The sequence below is a fragment of the Oncorhynchus mykiss genome, chromosome 16 (genome assembly GCF_057628025.1).
Source record: "Oncorhynchus mykiss isolate SJ-2025 chromosome 16, ASM5762802v1, whole genome shotgun sequence".
NCBI classification, from domain to species: domain Eukaryota; kingdom Metazoa; phylum Chordata; class Actinopteri; order Salmoniformes; family Salmonidae; genus Oncorhynchus; species Oncorhynchus mykiss.
In genome coordinates this window covers 58,991,834-59,009,554 of record NC_143037.1, presented here as the reverse complement: position 1 = coordinate 59,009,554, position 17,721 = coordinate 58,991,834, and the positions used below count along the sequence as shown (strand labels likewise).

Below are 17,721 nucleotides of genomic sequence, written 5' to 3'. Positions count from 1 at the left end.
TAAAAAAAATCAGAAAAAACGTTGAATGAGTAGGTGTGTCCAAACTTTTGACTGGTACTGTACGTGGTGGAGGATGGGCCAAAACATTTTTTTTTTAAAAATACAATAAAAAGTTGTCTGCCATCCTATAACCCGATGGCCTCTCTCTGATAATGGTTTGGCTGCGGTTTTGTTTGGGTGTTATTATTCTAGAATCCTGTCTGTGTGGATCTAATTTAAACAGACCTGTTTGATGGCTCAAATTCTGAATGATGATGCTGAGAGTTTGTGAGAGAAAGGGGTAGTAAAACAGTATTTAGTCAGTCAGCACCCATAGACAGTAGTAAACAGAAGGCATGCAGGTTTAAAGAACTGTAATAGGTGGGGCCTCCCTCTCTCTATATAAATGTCCATACAGCTCTCATTTCAGATAGGGGCAGAGAGAAAGCTGTGTAGACATGGAGCCCAGGCTGAGTACACAAACCCAGATGCAGATACACAACAGAGGGAGGGAGGAACGGAAAGGAAGAGACTGGTACTGAGAGAGAGGGAGAAAAAAAGGAGCCAATGAGAAACAAAAAAGAAGGGGGAAGTAAAGAAAATGCGACAGAAAAAAAGAAGATAGCTAAAGAAAAAGATAAACAATCACAGGCAGACTCACACACACGCACACACACACACACATGCACACACACACACACACACACACATGCACACACGCACACGCACGCACGCACGCACGCACACACACACACACACACACACACACACACACACACACACACACACACACACACACACACACACACACACAGAGAGACACGAGGCACAACTCAGAAAGAATGATGCATCTTCTGTTAGTAATTTGTTACTAGTTCTCTCTTTTTGGGTGCGAGAATGCGTTTTATAGACTCTGATCTAACGCAGATGTTTGAAGGACTTTCAGATGCTTCACAAAGGCCATAGCGCTCTGACTGCTCTCTCCCTGGCCCCATTTCAACAACACTATCCCATCAGTCACTGCTCCCACTGGGGAAATTGACTTATAAATTCACTGCAGCTCTCCTCCTCTCCACTTCCTGTACTGTTATTTCCCACTAAATTACTTTTCCCAGCTAGTGCTACATGTCTTACTCCATGTCTTGAAATGACCACAATAGTGATATCATTCCTACTGTAGAGCATTAGTTAGTGTAGGCTCTGAGACACCTCAGGTTTCTTCATGTAGGAGGCAGTCTGGTTGTTTCCAAACAGATCTGGCTCTGGTTACAGTGATTGGTTCTTGTTCTGGGTACAGTGAACAAGCAGTGAGTGAACATCAGTGATAGTGGTCCCAAACTGATAGCTAGTTGCTAGCCTGAGACCACTCCATCCTCCTCTCTAGGTCCAGGTCTGTAGTACCCTCCACCTTCCCTCTCTAGGTCCAGGTCTGTAGTACCCTCCACCCTCCTCATTAGGTCCAGGTCTGTAGTACCCTCCACCTTCCCTCTCTAGGTCCAGGTCTGTAGTAACCTCCACCCTCCTCATTAGGTCCAGGTATGTAGTACCCTCCACCTTCCCTCTCTAGGTCCAGGTCTGTAGTACCCTCCCTCTCTAGGTCCAGGTCTGTAGTACCCTCCACCTTCCCTCTCTAGGTCCAGGTCTGTAGTACCCTCCACCCTCCTCATTAGGTCCAGGTCTGTAGTACCCTCCACCTTCCCCTTCTAGGTCCAGGTCTGTAGTACCCTCCCTCTCTAGGTCCAGGTCTGTAGTACCCTCCACCTTCCCTCTCTAGGTCCAGGTCTGTAGTACCCTCCATCCTCCTCTCTAGGTCCAGGTCTGTAGTGCCCTCCCTCTCTAGGTCCAGGTCTGTAGTACCCTCCACCTTCCCTCTCTAGGTCCAGGTCTGTAGTACCCTCCCTCTCTAGGTCCAGGTCTGTAGTACCCTCCACCTTCCCTCTCTAGGTCCAGGTCTGTAGTACCCTTCCTCTCTAGGTCCAGGTCTGTAGTACCCTTCCTCTCTAGGTCCAGGTCTGTAGTACCCTCCATCCTCCTCTTTAGGTCCAGGTCTGTAGTACCCTCCCTCTCTAGGTCCAGGTCTGTAGTACCCTTCACCTTCCCTCTCTAGTTCCAGGTCTGTAGTACCCTCCACCCTCCTCTCTAGGTCCAGGTCTGTACCCTCAGTGACCCCTCCTGGGCAGGGGATGGCAGGTCTTTGGAGGGAGCTTGTGGAATGTGGTTGATCCCTGCTAAGTGAACTCCGTGTGGTGCTAGTGTCTCTGACAGGTCACAGTCTTTCAGGGTGTGAGGCACTGGCCTTCGCACCATCAAGAGCTAATGCTAACCACAACGCTTTAGCCCCAGGTTAAAGAGGGGGAGAGGGCAGAGGAATATTGATGAAAAACATCATCATCATTAGTATAATCATCATAATGTCAACTATACAGTATTTCCATGTTTCCTTGGCCTTTGTTTTGAATGTTGTGTATCTGTCTGTGTAAGAGCACAGGAGGAGCTTATGAATGGACTTGTATGGGATTGTAACTGAACAGTAAACAACGACATCAAACATGGAGACAATTGCAAGGGAAGTGGATGTGAGGGGGAATGCCAAAGGTGCAAACTAAAGTGTCAAATGATTCCACTGGTTAATGGTTTCACACAAACACGCATGCGCAGTTGCACGCAGGAACACATACACACTCCCAGCTCCTAGCACCCAGTTGTGATCGGGTCCTCAGTGTTTGGTGTTGGCTGAGTATTGTAAAGGGGGAAGAAGGAGAGCAGGATTGGGGGAAGAGGGGTGGGCATGAGATAGTCCGCTGTAGTACCACTATACTGTATGTGTCCTTACTGGGAACAGGAAAAGAAAGAAAAGAAAGACCCCTTCCATGTGTTTTCAGGTATAAGCACCCCATATAGACTGTGTCCTCCCTCTCAGTTTTAGGTCACACATCTCTGGCGAAAGACGTTAACAGAATAGTTAGCTAGCTATAGCGTTCTGAGATTAGGTCAGGGTTCAGGGTTCAGGGTTCTGAGATTAGGTCACAGCGAGCATTCCCCAAGTGAAACCCATTTGATCAGAGATCGTATAAGATGTGAGATGTTAGGCTTGGGCAGTGCTTTTTTGATTTCTAATGGCAACTGGATAGAGATTCCTGACAGATTATATGTTGGACATATTTTCTGGATATGACACTCTGCTAAATGACTCAGATGGTGCGATCAGTGACAGATTATGTTAAGTATGAGAGGTCACTTTTGCTGTGTGTCTTACTCTTCTCCCAGCTGTCTCTTCTCTCCAAATACATTCTCACTTTTTCTCTCCTTCTAAGCACAATTCTCTCCCTGGTGGGACTGACATATTGAGAGGATATCTGTTGTTTATATTGTTTATAGACACTGGGGCCAGAGCACAGACTTCCTGCTAAAGTAAATGACCGGTGAGCTAAATCCATCATAAAGGAGCAGAAATGATAAATAAACCCCCTGGAGGTTCTATTAACTCATCTTCATCTGGCCCTCCTGGGTGATGATGTCTGGGAACAGCAAAGGGATGGCAGGGTGAAATGTGCTAGGGTTCAGAGAGGACAAGGGAGAGGAGTTTAGGGGGAGTCTACCCCCCTGGAGCTCAGCTTGGTGGAGCATGGCCTGGACTGGGTGTGAAGGGTTAGTGGGTGGTTGGACTGTGATTGTTGCAAGGGCACTTTAGTGATTTGAACTTTGTAATTCCTACCTACCACAGTATGTTCTGAGCATTAGCCTACACCATATTTTTCCAGTCAGATTTTTCCTTTCTTGTGATACTATGGTTATACTCATCATATTTCCAAAGTTAGAAGCAGTTATGTTTCAGTGTGTCCATATAAGCGGAAATTATGGTTTATGCCGCGCTTAAAAAATCCACAGACAACTACCTATTCCTATAATTTACAGTGTTAAATAATATTAATATGTGATACAAATATTTTAAGTGAACAAATTATTCATTTTGCCATTATAATAAGGTTGGTAGAAATGTGAAAATTGTTGTGGAAATCAGTTGTCGCTCAAGTCGACTACAAAACCCACAATGCAATGCTCTCTCTATGAGCTGGCTGGCTACACACAGTAGTGACCCGTCATTCAGGCCAGGTGGAGCAGAGCCCAACCTCCTTTTAGCCCCACCTGTTTAGCTAAAAAATATATATCTACAGTGGGGCAAAAAAGTATTTAGTCAGCCACCAATTGTGCAAGTTCTCCCACTTAAAAATATGAGAGAGGCCTGTAATTTTTATCATAGGTACACTTTAACTATGACAGACAAAATGACAAAAAAAATCCAGAAAATCACATTGTAGGATTTTTAATGAATTTATTTGCAAATTATGGTGGAAAATAAGTATTTGGTCACCTACAAACAAGCAAGATTTTTGTAACTTCTTCTTTAAGAGGCTGCACAATTGGTGGCTGACTAAATACTTTTTTGCCCCACTGTACAGTACCAGTCAAAAGTTTGGACACAGCTACTCATTCCAGGGTTTTTCTTTATTTTTACTATTTTCTACATTGTAGAATAATAGTGAAGACGTCAAAACTATGAAATAACACATGGAATCATGTAGTAACCAAAAATATAATATATTTTATATTTGAGATTCTTCAAATAGCCACCCTTTTCCTTGATGACAGCTTTGCACACTCTTTGCACTGGACTGTCGTTGAATCAAGTCAACAATCTACTGGCAAATCCTTTTCAATCCTTGTCATATGAAGAGAAATAATGAAGAGAAATTATAGATAAAACATGTCATTACTCATCGGCCAATGGACATAAACATTACAGAACAAGCTGGAAATCGCAAATTCAACAATGAGTGGTTTGGAAGCAATCAGTAGCTAACTGCAAGCATTGCAAAGCAATCACTAGCCTGCTATTCAGTGGAGTGGGTGTGTGGTCTAAGTCTGGGTTCAAGGGTCTGTTTTCCAAGCTTAAAAGGATAGAGATTCAACATTGGCCATGCTGTCAATCCAGCATGACGTCTGACACGCTCAAAACAACTGGAAACTCGGAACTGGGAAATCTCAGTCTTCACTGAGTTCAAGACAACTGGGAACTGAAAAAAACAAGCCCTGACTGGGAAAACATGTTTTGAATGGTCATCCAACTCGGAATTGGCAGACTTTTATGACAAAGTTTGATCACAAAATTTGCCCACGAAGGACCACTGTGTCACGTTCCTGTTCAAGTGAGTACAGCACAACAAGATGAGTCCAAAAATGTATTGTATGCTGCTGCAGAAATGATGTAATATGCCAGGGAGATATGTATACTGTAGCTAAGAAAGTAATACTTAGTGTATGTTGTGTAGTAAGCTGTTATTAATAGCCCATGTGCCTCACCCTAATAACTTAGCCTAAGCCTCATTACGCACACCTGGCATTCATCATTACACGCACCTGTGAATCATTATGATGGGGCCGAACACGCTGGGGAGGAGGTACCGTCATTATGATTCACACCTGGACTCCATTGCCTCCTTGATTACCTGCCCTATATGTCATTCCCTTTTGTTTCTTCCCCAGTCGTCATTATTGCTGTTTCATGTCGGGGCGCTGTTTGTGTTTCTTGTTTTGTTAATTTATTAATTACATGTATTCACTCCCTGAACTTGCTTCCCGACTCTCAGCCTACATCGTTACAGAATGACGCCTAACCTAAGGGAAGCATCCGGGAGTGTTTTATTTATTTATTTTGGTGGGAATGACGTCGGGTCCGGGAGCCACCACAGGCTCTCATGCCTTAGACAGATCGCCAGGTTCCCCTGCTACAGCCGGCTCTTCGGGCTTTCATGCCTTCACTGGATCGCCAGACTCCCCTGCTTCCACCGGCTCATCTGGCTGCCCTGCCTCAGCCGGATCACCAGGCTCCCCTGCCTCAGCTGGTCTGTCACGTTTGCGCGCCCCAGCCCGCGACAAGTTCCCGTGTATCAGCAGGGGTGACTGGTCCGTTCCTGATCCCCGGTGTTCGTCCCTTTGGTTGGCGTCCTGCGGCTGGAGCCGAACGCGCCGGGGAGGGGGTATCGTCACGTATGCTCTCTGGCACTCTAGGTCACCATGCTCCCATGTCTCAACCAGACTGACATGTTTCCCGCGCCTCAGCAGAGGTGACCGGTCCGCTCCCGATTCCCGGGATTGTCATTTTGGTTAGCATCCTGAGTCTGGAGCCGCGCGTCAGGGAGGGGGTACTGTCACGTGTGCTCCCTCTCCGGCCTCTTGGTCACCAGGTTGCTCATTATGGCGCACACCTGTCACCATCGTTACGCGCACCTGCGTGTCATCAGCCTCACCTGGACTCATCACTTCCCTGATTATCTTCTCTATATGTCACTCCCTTTGGTTCCTTCCCCAGGCATCATGGTTTCTGTTTCATGTCTGTGTGTTGTCTGTGTTTCTTGTTTTTTATTATGTTGCGTTTATTTATTAATATACTCACTCCCTGAACTTGCTTCCCGACTCTCAGCGCACATCGTTACAAGTACCCAATACTCATACTTGAGTAAAAGTAAAGATACCTTAATAGAAAATGACTCAAGTGAAAGTCACTAAAATACTACTTGAGTAAAAGTCTAAAAGTATTTGGTTTTAAATATACTTAAGTAACAAAAGTAAATGTAATTGCTAACATATACTTCAGTATCAATAGTATAAATTTCACATTACTTATAGTAAGCAAACCAGATGGCACAATCTTGTTTTTTAGATTTACGGATAGCCAGGGGCACACTGCAACACTCATAAATAATTAACAAACGAAGCATTTGTGTTTAGTGAGTCCGCCAGATCAGACGCAGTAGGGATGACCAGGTACAGTATGTTTTCTTTATAAGTGTATGAATTGGACCAGTTTTCTGTATAACGAGTACTTTTTGGTATAAGGGAAAATGTATGTGTAACGGTCTTCTTCCTCCTCTGACGAGGAGTAGTAGGAAGGATCGGAGGACCAATGCGCAGCGTGTTAAGTGTCCATATTTTTAACAAAGAAATTGAACACTGAACGAAAACATCAAAGTGAATGAACGAAACCGAAACAGTTCTGTCTGGTGCAGAATACAAACACTCAACAGAAAATAATCACCCACAACTCAAGGGTTGCTAAGTATGGTTCTCAATCAGGGACAACCATTGAGAACCATACCAGGCCAAACAGAAATACCAAATCATAGAAAAAGGATCATAGATAACCCAACCGACTCACACCCTGACCATACTAAAAGAAAGACATAACAAAAGAACTAAGGTCAGAACATGACAGTATGGAGTAAAAAGTACATTATTTTCTTTAGGAATGTAGAGAAGTAAAAGTTGTCAAATATAAATAGTAAAGTACAAATATCCCCCTAAACTACTCAAGTAGTACTTTAAAGTATTTTTACTTGAGTGTTTTACACCTCTGAACAAAAGTGTGTACAGATTGAAAACAAAACTTATTAACTGCAAATTCATTGGAACATTCTCTTGCTGTGAGGAACATAGTTGTACCAGATTCTGTATACAAAGTTACAGGTTTTAGATGGAAAGTATGGACTGTAGAGCTAGGGCTGGCACAAATACCGTATAATTGCGTAACTGACGATTAAGGATAAAGACCAGCATGAAAATAAAATAACCCGCTGTAACTGTAAAAAATAAATAATAATAATTGCGTTTGTTTTTTTGTGTGGAACGAACAGCTGTCTGAAGACGGGACAGCTGAGCATTGGTGCAGTTGAGTCCGTTTCTGCGGTAATATGGACTCTTTACAACCTGATAAAACTTTGTTGCTCCTTGCTGAAACAAGCAATATGTTGTAGAAAACTAGTCTTTGGTTGCCTAGGCAATGCCACCTCCCTGCAGCAGCACCACTTGCAGTCAGGAGCGGAGGAGAGGAAAACATTCGATTTTTTGGTGTATTTCTTTTTGCTATTCAAATGATTATAACAGTGATCACGGTCATTTGGCTGACCAATAACCGTCATCCAAAATGATTTTATTCCGCTGTGTATTCATTGAGTAATTTTGTATTTTATTGACTGAGCCTGACCATACTCTCTATTCCTTTTTGGAAGTTTATTGTGTAATAAATGCATTTTATTCTATTCTGTGTTGTTTTGTCATGGCTGCTGATGTTCTTGTCCCTTTCTAGATCAGGGACTACTGGCTTACATAACTACATTTTGATAACCAAGGATTAGGTTCTCTTCTACAGAGTGGCTGGTTGCCCTCAGTATGTCACTCTGGTGGAAATATGGACTATACCTCCTTAGATACTACAACTATTATTGTTTTAGAGGGTCCTCATAATCACTATGCAATAGAGGGGACATAACATTATTAGTGGACAGTAGGAGTATGCCTCCAACCATACTGTGGCATGGACAATATACGAGCCCTACTGTGTGTGTGTGTGTGTGTGTGTGTGTGTGTGTGTGTGTGTGTGTGTGTGTGTGTGTGTGTGTGTGTGTGTGTGTGTGTGTGTGTGTGTGTGTACACAGTGACTGTAGTCTGGGACAGCTGTAGGCCCACTACAGGTAGATAATGCTGAGTGGAGCTCCTGAAGAGTAGTTGTGTGTGCTATTGTGTAAACACAGGAGAAAAGCAAGCAATTAGGCCTGGCCTGGCCTGTGATCCTACAAACATACTGTACAGTACAACCATACACACAGACAACACTCCGTCACAGGCAAGAAGACAGGCAAGAAGACAAGAAGGCAATGTCAACTCTCCTTCACAAATATGCACACAGTACTTTCTCTACAGACTACTTAAGTAAACATACAACACACGCACGCACACACACAGCAGGTTTCTCTCTTCTCTCTGGGCTGTTTTTGCTTGAACAGTGAGAGTAATGTAAACAGAGCTGAGCGCTCGAAACCATCTGCCTAATGTCAGTGTGTCCCATATCTGTCTTCTCTTTCTCTCTCTCTCTCTCTTTCTCTCTTTCTCGCTCTCTCTCTCTTCCGTCTCTCTCTCTCTCTTTTTCTCTCTCGCTCTCTTTCTTTTTCTATTTCTCTTTCTTTCTCTCTCTCTCCCCCCTCTCCTACTCCTTCCGTCTCTCTCTCTCTCCCTCACTTCCTTCGTCTCTGTCCCTCACTCCCTCCGTTTCTCTCTCTCTCTCTCTCTCTCTCTCTCTCTCTCGCTCTCTCTCTCTCTCTCTCTCTCACACACTCTCTCCCTCACTTCCTTCGTCTCTGTCCCTCACTCCCTCCGTTTCTCTCTCTCTCTCTCACTCTCTCTCTCTCTCTCTCACACACACAATCTCTCACACACACTCTCTCTCTCTCTCTCTCACTCACTCACTCACTCACTCCACTACCACCACATCCTTCCTCCCCTTAACACCCCCTGTCTCCATGTTATCTGTTGTTGTCCCTTGAATGCTATTCTATTTTCTATACTCACCCCTCCTCCCTCCACAGTTTATTTCCCCTTCCCTTAGCTCACATATCTTCCTCTCTCTCTTTTTTTATTGCTGCTTCTCATTCTATCTCTCGCTCCCCCTTGCTCCATTTTCTCCATGTATCTTGTTTATTTGTCTTTTCTCTTATTCTTCCTGTTTTATTTATTTCCCTCTTCCTTGGTGTAAAACTCTGCATATTCACCTATGCACTTGTTTCTCGGAAAGGTCAGGGAGAGTTCAAAGTTAATTCATGGGCCAGATGTGGATTAAGAGATAAGGGGCTATTAGCTAAACCAAGCCTTCTTCAGTTAATTTCACTCTGACGAAATGCACACATATGGGCTAGGTGGAATTTCATCCATTTCTTGTATAATGTTCTTAGGGGGAGGAATATTTTAAAGTGTGCAATATAATGGCTGTATGTTTACTGTAAACCTGAAATCATTCCAACCAAGCCTATCTGTGTTACTGTTTCAGCCCAGTAGGAGTCAGGCTTCACCTGCATAATGATGGGGCAATCAACTGTCTATTTCAGGATGATTCAAAGTTTTATAAGGATGATAGAATCACTTTCATATAAAGTAGAGGGAGAGCAGAAGAAAGAAAGAGAGAGTGAGGTTTGGCAAGTATCTAATCTTATACTTCCAAGGAAAGATGTGGTTTTGATAGCAAAGACCATGGTTAACCCTAGCTGGCACATTAGCCCCTTAACTTATTTGCTGTGCTAATTTAGGGTCGCCACATAGGGTGTGACATAACAGTGTTTCCTGTTGGCATGTAGCAAGCCAGTGTTTGTGTCCAAAAACAGCCTCGGGAGGAGTGGAGTGTTTCCACTCTCTCACGCTGCAAACTGTAAACAAGAGGCCATCTTTAAAGTGAACAGCCTCTCAGCGTGTCAGAGGGCAGCGTTTTTTCCCACGCTACAGCTGGGGACACTCCGGGGACAGTGTGACAGGGGAGGTCCCAGAGGCAGGACACAAAAAAGCGTCTGTTTCATTTCAAGTTTAACGAGTTCAGAAAGTAAGATGTTAAACATATGAAGTGGTCAATGGACTGCCATGAGAGGACGGGAGCACGAGGAAAAAATGATCCCACAAACAGGATCATCATGCCTCCACAGGGAAGGTTAATGATTTTCTTGGCGTCTGTGTGCGCGTGTGTGCATGCTTGCACGTGTGTGGGAGTAAAAACATGGATATTGTGTATTTCCATACAAGGTCAGGAGTATGTAATGTTTTATAAATGATGTAATTGTACATCTCAGTCCTTGAGGAGAAGCACAATGTGTCATTGGTGTCACAGTATGACCTGTGAATCTGTGTGTATGCCATCATAGAATTAAAGAGAGGGAGAGATGGGCAGGGAGAGAGACAGAGAGAGCAGAGAAAGCACCATTTCAGTATCAGATTCCATGTGTGTTTCATCACTGTGTTTGATACTGTACATCCCTATCCAGATACCCACAACATGGCTCTACGCTGCCCCCTAGCACAGAATGTTTTGGAAAAACCGATGTGGGGTCAAGTCTCTAAATGTCCCCTTTCTTTATCCTCCTCTCTTCTAGCTGAGCGCCAACGTGCTGATATTCCTGTGCACTAACATCATTGGGATCTGTACCCACTACCCTGCTGAGGTGTCTCAGAGACAGGCCTTCCAGGAGACCAGAGGATACATTCAGGCCAGACTGCACCTGCAGAGAGAGAACCAGCAGCAGGTACACCCACACACACACACACACTGTGTAAACACCTCCGCTGACTGTCAGGAAGCAGTAATGAAGCAGTAATTTTGAAGGACATACAGTTGAAGTCAGAAGTTTACATACACTTAGGTTGGAGTCATTAAAACTCGATTTTCAACCACTCCACAAATTTCCTGTTAACAAACTATAGTTTTGGCAAGTCGGTTGGGACATCTACTTTGTCCATGACACAAGTCATTTTTCCAACAATTATTTACAGACAGATTATTTCACCTATAATTCACTGTATCACAATTCCAGTGGGTCAGAAGTTTACATGTGCCTTTAAACAGCTTGGAAAATTCCAGAAAATGATGTCCTGGCTTTAGAAGCTTCTGGTAGGCTAATTGAGATCAAATGAGTCAATTGGAGGTGTACCAGTGGATGTATTTCAAGGCCTATCTTCAAACTCAGTACCTCTTTGCTTGACATCATGGGAAAATCCAAAGCAATCAGTCAAGACCTCAGGAAAGAATTGTAGACCTCCACAAGTCTGGTTCATCCTTGGGAGCAATTTCCAAACGCCTGAAGGTACCACGTTCATCTGTACAAATAATAGTACGCAAGTATAAATACCATGGGACCACACAGCCGTTATACCGCTCAGGAAGGAGACGCATTCTGTCTCCTAGAGATGAACGTACTTTGGTGCGACAAGGGCAAATCAATCACAGAACAACAGCAAAGGACCTTGTGAAGATGCTGGAGGAAACAGGTACAAAAGTATCTATATCCACAGTAAAATGAGTCCTTTATCGACATAACCTTAAAGGCTGCTCAGCAAGGAAGAAGCCACTGCTCCAAAACCGCTATAAAAAAAGCCAGACAATAGTTTGCAACTGCACATAGGGACAAATATCGTACTTTTTGGAGAAATGTCATCTGGTCTGATGAAACAAAAATAGATCTGTTTGGCCATAATGACCATTGTTGTGTTTAGAGGGAAAAGGGGGAGGCTTGCAAGCTGAAGACCACCATCCCAACCATGCAGCATGGGGGTGGCAGCAGCATGTTGTGGGGGTGATTTGCTGCAGGAGGGATTGGTGCACTTCACAAAATAGATGGCATCATAAGGAAGTAAAATTATGTGGATATATTGAAGCAACATCTCAAGACTTGAGTCAGGAAGTTAAAGCTTGGTCGCAAATGGGTCTTCCAAATAGACAATGACCCCAAGCATACTTCCAAAGTTGTGGAGGAATGGGCCAAAATTCACCAAACCTATTGTAGGAAGCTTGTGGAAGGCTCCCCGAAATGTTTGACCCAAGTTAAACAATATAAAGGCAATGCTACCCAATACTAATTGAGTGAATGTAAACTTCTGACCCACTGGGAATGTGAAGAAAAAAAATGAAATAAATCATTCTCTCTACTATTATTATGAAATTTCCCATTCTTAAAATAATGTGGTGATCCTAACAGACCTAAGACAGGGAATTTTTACTCTGATTAAATGTCAGGAATTGTGAAAAACTGAGTTTAAATGTATTTTTCTAAGGTGTATGTAAACTTCCGACTTCAACTGTATGTATTAAATGCAGATACTAACTAAGCCAGATACTTCTCTCAACACTTCAGGAACGCCTCTTGCTGTCTGTGTTGCCAAGGCATGTTGCCATGGAGATGAAGGCTGACATCAACGCTAAGAAGGAAGACATGATGTTCCATAAGATCTACATCCAGAAACATGACAACGTCAGGTCAGCATAGACACAATCATCCTGGTAACCTCAGTAGCCCTGCCCTGACAACAACACATCAATAACCACAGCATTACTTGAACAAACCAAACTGACAAGAGCTATGACCTCTAAAGGCATCAGCATTATTCAGTTTGGCTGGCGGCTATCCAATGTCAGCTAGGAGAACCGAAGAGTGTGCTTCGCTTGAAAAAAGCGCAATAGAACTGTTTGCCCATTTTGAGACGCCGTAGCCAAAATAGTCAGAATTGGTTTAAGGTAATTCAAAAAATCTGTCATTCATTTTGACGTTTTGTGCCAAGGAGATCTTAGTCGCGCAATTTTACATTTAACTAATGTTTGGTGCAATATTTCTCAATATGCATAAAAACGTGTCGTCCCTCATTGAATTACAACAAATAGGAATCCCGAATGTTGACCAATCACCGAGGAAGGGGCGTAGACTTCAGCCCCGAACTTTGGCTTGCTTCTAGAAAAGAATGTGTGTGCCTGAACAGCCGAAAAACCCTCACCGAAGTCCAAAACATACAAAAACGTCACAAAATGTTGTTATAATATGTACACAAACTGTTCCGAACTGTTTCGGACGCCTTAACATGTAATACAGTGTTGATGTGTTTTATTTCTTGACCTCATTTAACTGTTATTCAACGGTATCTTTTATCAAATAAAGGCAGGGTACTTGTATATTTATTCAACATTGCACATCAACATTATCATACACACATACTGTATATACGCACGCACGCACGCATGCGCACACACACGCACGCACGCACGCAGACACACACACACGCACGCAGACACACACACACACACACACACGCAGACACACACACATACACACACACACACACACCCTTACTCAGGGCTTGGCAGAGAGCGGGCTAATTAACACTAGTAAGGGAATACTTAATTACCAGCAGCCAAGATAAGATAATCCCCAAAGAATGGGAGCTTCAGCCCAGATTCAATTAGAGCACCGACTATACACCCCCCCCCACACACACACACACGCACAGGCAACTAGACAGACATTAAGGCTGTGGACAGACTACCCCAACACATAACAAAAGGAGGAAGGGTCATCCGATTAGTTACTGATCAACCAATCCTGTCTCTTTGTTTCTCTTCAGTATTCTGTTTGCGGACATTGAGGGTTTCACCAGCTTGGCGTCTCAGTGTACGGCTCAGGAGTTGGTCATGACGCTCAACGAGCTCTTCGCCCGCTTTGACAAACTAGCATCTGTAAATAAGAATTTCTCTTCACTCTCTTTTCACCTTCCCCCATTTTCAAATTTTCTCCATTAACTAGTGTATTGCCCTTCAAATTGAATATAATTTGTTCTCTGTCCCTCCCTAACTGCCATAACTGCTTTGTCTCTCTATCTGTAGGAGAACCACTGTCTGCGTATCAAGATCCTGGGCGACTGTTACTACTGTGTGTCTGGGCTGCCTGAGCCCCGCGCTGACCACGCCCACTGCTGTGTGGAGATGGGCGTCGACATGATAGAGGCCATCTCGTGAGTATGAGGAACGTCTGTGTGTGGGGAGATGCCATATTTTCTAGACATGACAAATCGTAAAATATATCAAAAGTATTGCTTCAGCCTGTTGGAGTATCATGTGTTTTTTGGAAAAACATTTAACATACATGTTCTTTGTGTAAATGTGCAGGCTGGTGCGTGAAGTGACGGGGGTCAACGTCAACATGCGTGTGGGCATCCATAGCGGCCGTGTGCACTGTGGGGTGCTGGGACTCAGGAAGTGGCAGTTTGACGTGTGGTCCAACGATGTCACACTAGCCAACCACATGGAGGCTGGGGGCAAGGCAGGGTGAGGGAGACACACACACACACATGTATGCACACATGCACTTGTGCACGCAGACACACACATAGACTGACCCTGTGTCCTTCTCCCAGGAGGATCCACATCACCAAAGCCACCCTGCAGTATCTAAATAGGGATTATGAGGTGGAGCCGGGTTTCGGAGGGGAGAGGAACGCCTACTTGAAGGAGAACAGCATTGAGACCTTCCTGGTGCTGGGCTGCAGCCAGAAACGGGTTAGGGACAAAACGACTTCCTACACTTGCTAACCACCACACGTACAGTTGTATGACAGTTTACAGGGCTCTCCAAACACTGGAGAATTGAGGTTGTTCCACGAAGAGTGCCTTTTGCATCTCTTTGATGTTTTAAGCAGACATTGTGCACCAATATTGAATTTTAAAAGCATGTCATATTAAATTAAGTGCCCTTTAATATAGACCACATGGATAATTCAATAAATCAATTTTTTTATATGAATAAAGAATTCAGCATTTTGACATGTCACTCTTTGCACCCCATGTGACTTCTAAGAAGATAAAATTAAAATGTGAAGTTTTTACCATCCCCTAGTTATTTTGTTGCTTTGACAAAGTAATTTCTAAAGATGATTATTTATTTCATGTTATTAGTTATTCATTTACATCAGTCCCTCATTTTAAGGTCAACCCTGTTGTGTGAACTGAACTCTTGTTGCTGAGGAGTATTCCTGTCTGTAATAAAGCCCTTTTGTAGGGAAAACTCATTCTAATTGGCTGGGCCTGGCTCCCCAGTGGGTGGGCCTAAGCCCTCCCAGGTCCACCCATGGCTGCGCCCTTGCCAGTCATGTGAAATCTACAGATTACGGCCTAATTGATTTTCTTACATGAACTGTAAAATCTTTGAATTGTTGCATGTTATGTTTATATTTTTGTTCAATATATAGTTCTACAAAATGTAGCAATGCGCAGTTTTCACATATGTAGACACTGGTTTGGTGCTGGAGATAATGAATATGATGTTGAAAAGTGGCAGAGTTGCCCTTTAACCTATTGAGATGGAATACTTTCTTTAATGAAGTTCAACATGTGCCCTTTATGACAGAATGTTAAAATTAAATTAATTTTGGACCAAGTTACACTACTCAAAAGGCACTGAATTGGTGGAACAACCCATTGGGTTGTCCATGTTAGCACCCATTTAATCCACTCGAGGGTTTCACCGGTTCAGTTGTCTTACCTTTGTCTCTGTCTGTGCTTTCCTCTGTGTAGAAAGACGAGAAGGCCATGATGGCCAAGATGCAGAGGACGCGGTCCAACTCCAACGAGGGCCTGATGCCTCGCTGGGTGCCCGACACAAGGTTCTCCAGGACCAAGGACTCCAAAGTCTTCAGACAGATGGTGAGACGAGACCTCTCTCTCTCTTGGCTCATTTGTGTCTCATCTGTGTCTCTCCTGCTTCTCCCCTATATCTACTTATTGTATCCCAATATTCTTACCCATAAATGTTACCTCACTTCAGAGTGGTCTGTGTGTCCCACTACCAGCGTTTACCAAACAAGGTCCTGGGGACCCCAAGGGGTGCATGTTTAGATTTTTGCCCTAGCACTACACAGCAGATTGAAATATTCAACAAATCATCCAGTATTGATTATTCGGATCAGCTGTGTAGTCATTGGGCAAAAAACAAAACATGCATCCCTTGGGGTCCCCAGGACCGAGGTTGGGAAACCCTGTAGTAGTCTCTCCATTATGTTCCTCAGTGTCTACCGATAGTCTCTTCTGTCTTTCCTCTCCTGTCTCCTGAGGGCCAGCTCTTCCCTACAAGGTTTATCTATTGGCTAATCCCTCTTTTTACATCTCTTGTCTGGGTTTCTGTATGTTGGTTAATCCTCCTTTTCTTTCTCTTTCTCAGGGGATTGATGAGTCGTCCAACAAAGACAAGTGAGTAGTTATTTTTCTGAGGATGTTTAGGATACACACATACACATATACACATATACACACCCACCTAAATACACACCCAGGGAGACAGGCTCACTTGCCAAAATGCTCTCTCTCTCTCTCTCTCTCTCTCTCTCTCTCTCTCTCTCTCTCTCTCTCTCTCTCTCTCTCTCTCTCTCTCTCTCTCTCTCTCTCTCTCTCTCTCTCTCTCTCTCTCTCTCTCTCTCTCTCTCTCTCTCTCTCTCTCTCTCTCTCTCTCTCTCTCTCTCTCTCTCTCTCTCTCTCTCTCTCTCTCTCTCTCTCTCTCTCTCTCTCTCTCTCTCTCTCTACCTCCTCCCCCCTCCCCCTTTCCAGCCGTGGTGCCCAGGAGGCAATGAACCCTGAAGATGAGGTGGATGAGTTTCTTGGGCGAGCCATCGATGCTCGCAGCATCGACCAGCTGAGGAAAGACCACGTCAAGAAGTTCCTGCTCACCTTCCAGACCTCTAGCCTAGAGAAAAAGGTATCTGCGTACATCTCCCAGAATACTCTGGGCTTTATTTAGTTCATCCCTGGTGTGTTATGTAGTTCACATTCACAGTTAATGTCTGCTGATGTTTTTTAACGGGTTCTGATTTCTCTCTGGTAGTATTCGAAGAAGGTAGACGATCGCTTTGGGGGTTACGTGGCTTGTACCCTCCTGGTCTTCTGCTTCATCTCCTTCATCCAGATTGTCATATTTCCACAGTGAGTGACACACACGTACACGCACACGCACACACACACTTACTTTTCTGAGTCCTCCTGTCTGTGTGTCTCCTCCTGCAGCACCCCAGTCATGCTGGGGATCTACATCAGTATCTTCATCATCCTCGCCAACATCCTCTTCATCTGTGCCATATATTCCTGCATTAAGGTAAGACCTCCACAACACACACATTACCTACTGTACACACCCACATGCATTCTGGACACTAAACGTTATTTCCTTTATTCCTCCTCTCTTGTAGCTGTTTCCAGCTGCGATGCAGATCGTGTCAAAGAAGATAGTCCAGTCTCGTACCAACAGCACTCTGGTGGGGGTGTTTACCATCATCCTCGTCTTCATCTCTGCCTTTGTCAACATGGTGAGACTGAACAGATTGACACACACACACCTACAGCAAACA

General features: G+C 44.0%; 1 protein-coding gene across 2 annotated transcripts in view; it reads left to right on the top strand.

The window, feature by feature from the left end:
* The window catches only part of LOC110492371 (adenylate cyclase type 6), a 52,510-nt gene that overhangs the window by 28,997 nt on the left and 5,792 nt on the right, over positions 1 to 17,721 (top strand). For both annotated transcript variants that reach the window (XM_036947347.2, XM_036947348.2), the window contains exons 4-15: positions 10,944 to 11,093; positions 12,699 to 12,820; positions 13,957 to 14,068; positions 14,216 to 14,343; positions 14,498 to 14,656; positions 14,746 to 14,887; positions 15,902 to 16,030; positions 16,545 to 16,573; positions 16,928 to 17,075; positions 17,202 to 17,299; positions 17,381 to 17,468; positions 17,563 to 17,679. In XM_036947347.2, the coding sequence (XP_036803242.2) occupies positions 10,944 to 11,093; positions 12,699 to 12,820; positions 13,957 to 14,068; positions 14,216 to 14,343; positions 14,498 to 14,656; positions 14,746 to 14,887; positions 15,902 to 16,030; positions 16,545 to 16,573; positions 16,928 to 17,075; positions 17,202 to 17,299; positions 17,381 to 17,468; positions 17,563 to 17,679 (1,422 nt within the window). The remainder of the gene's footprint in view (positions 1 to 10,943; positions 11,094 to 12,698; positions 12,821 to 13,956; positions 14,069 to 14,215; positions 14,344 to 14,497; positions 14,657 to 14,745; positions 14,888 to 15,901; positions 16,031 to 16,544; positions 16,574 to 16,927; positions 17,076 to 17,201; positions 17,300 to 17,380; positions 17,469 to 17,562; positions 17,680 to 17,721) is intronic.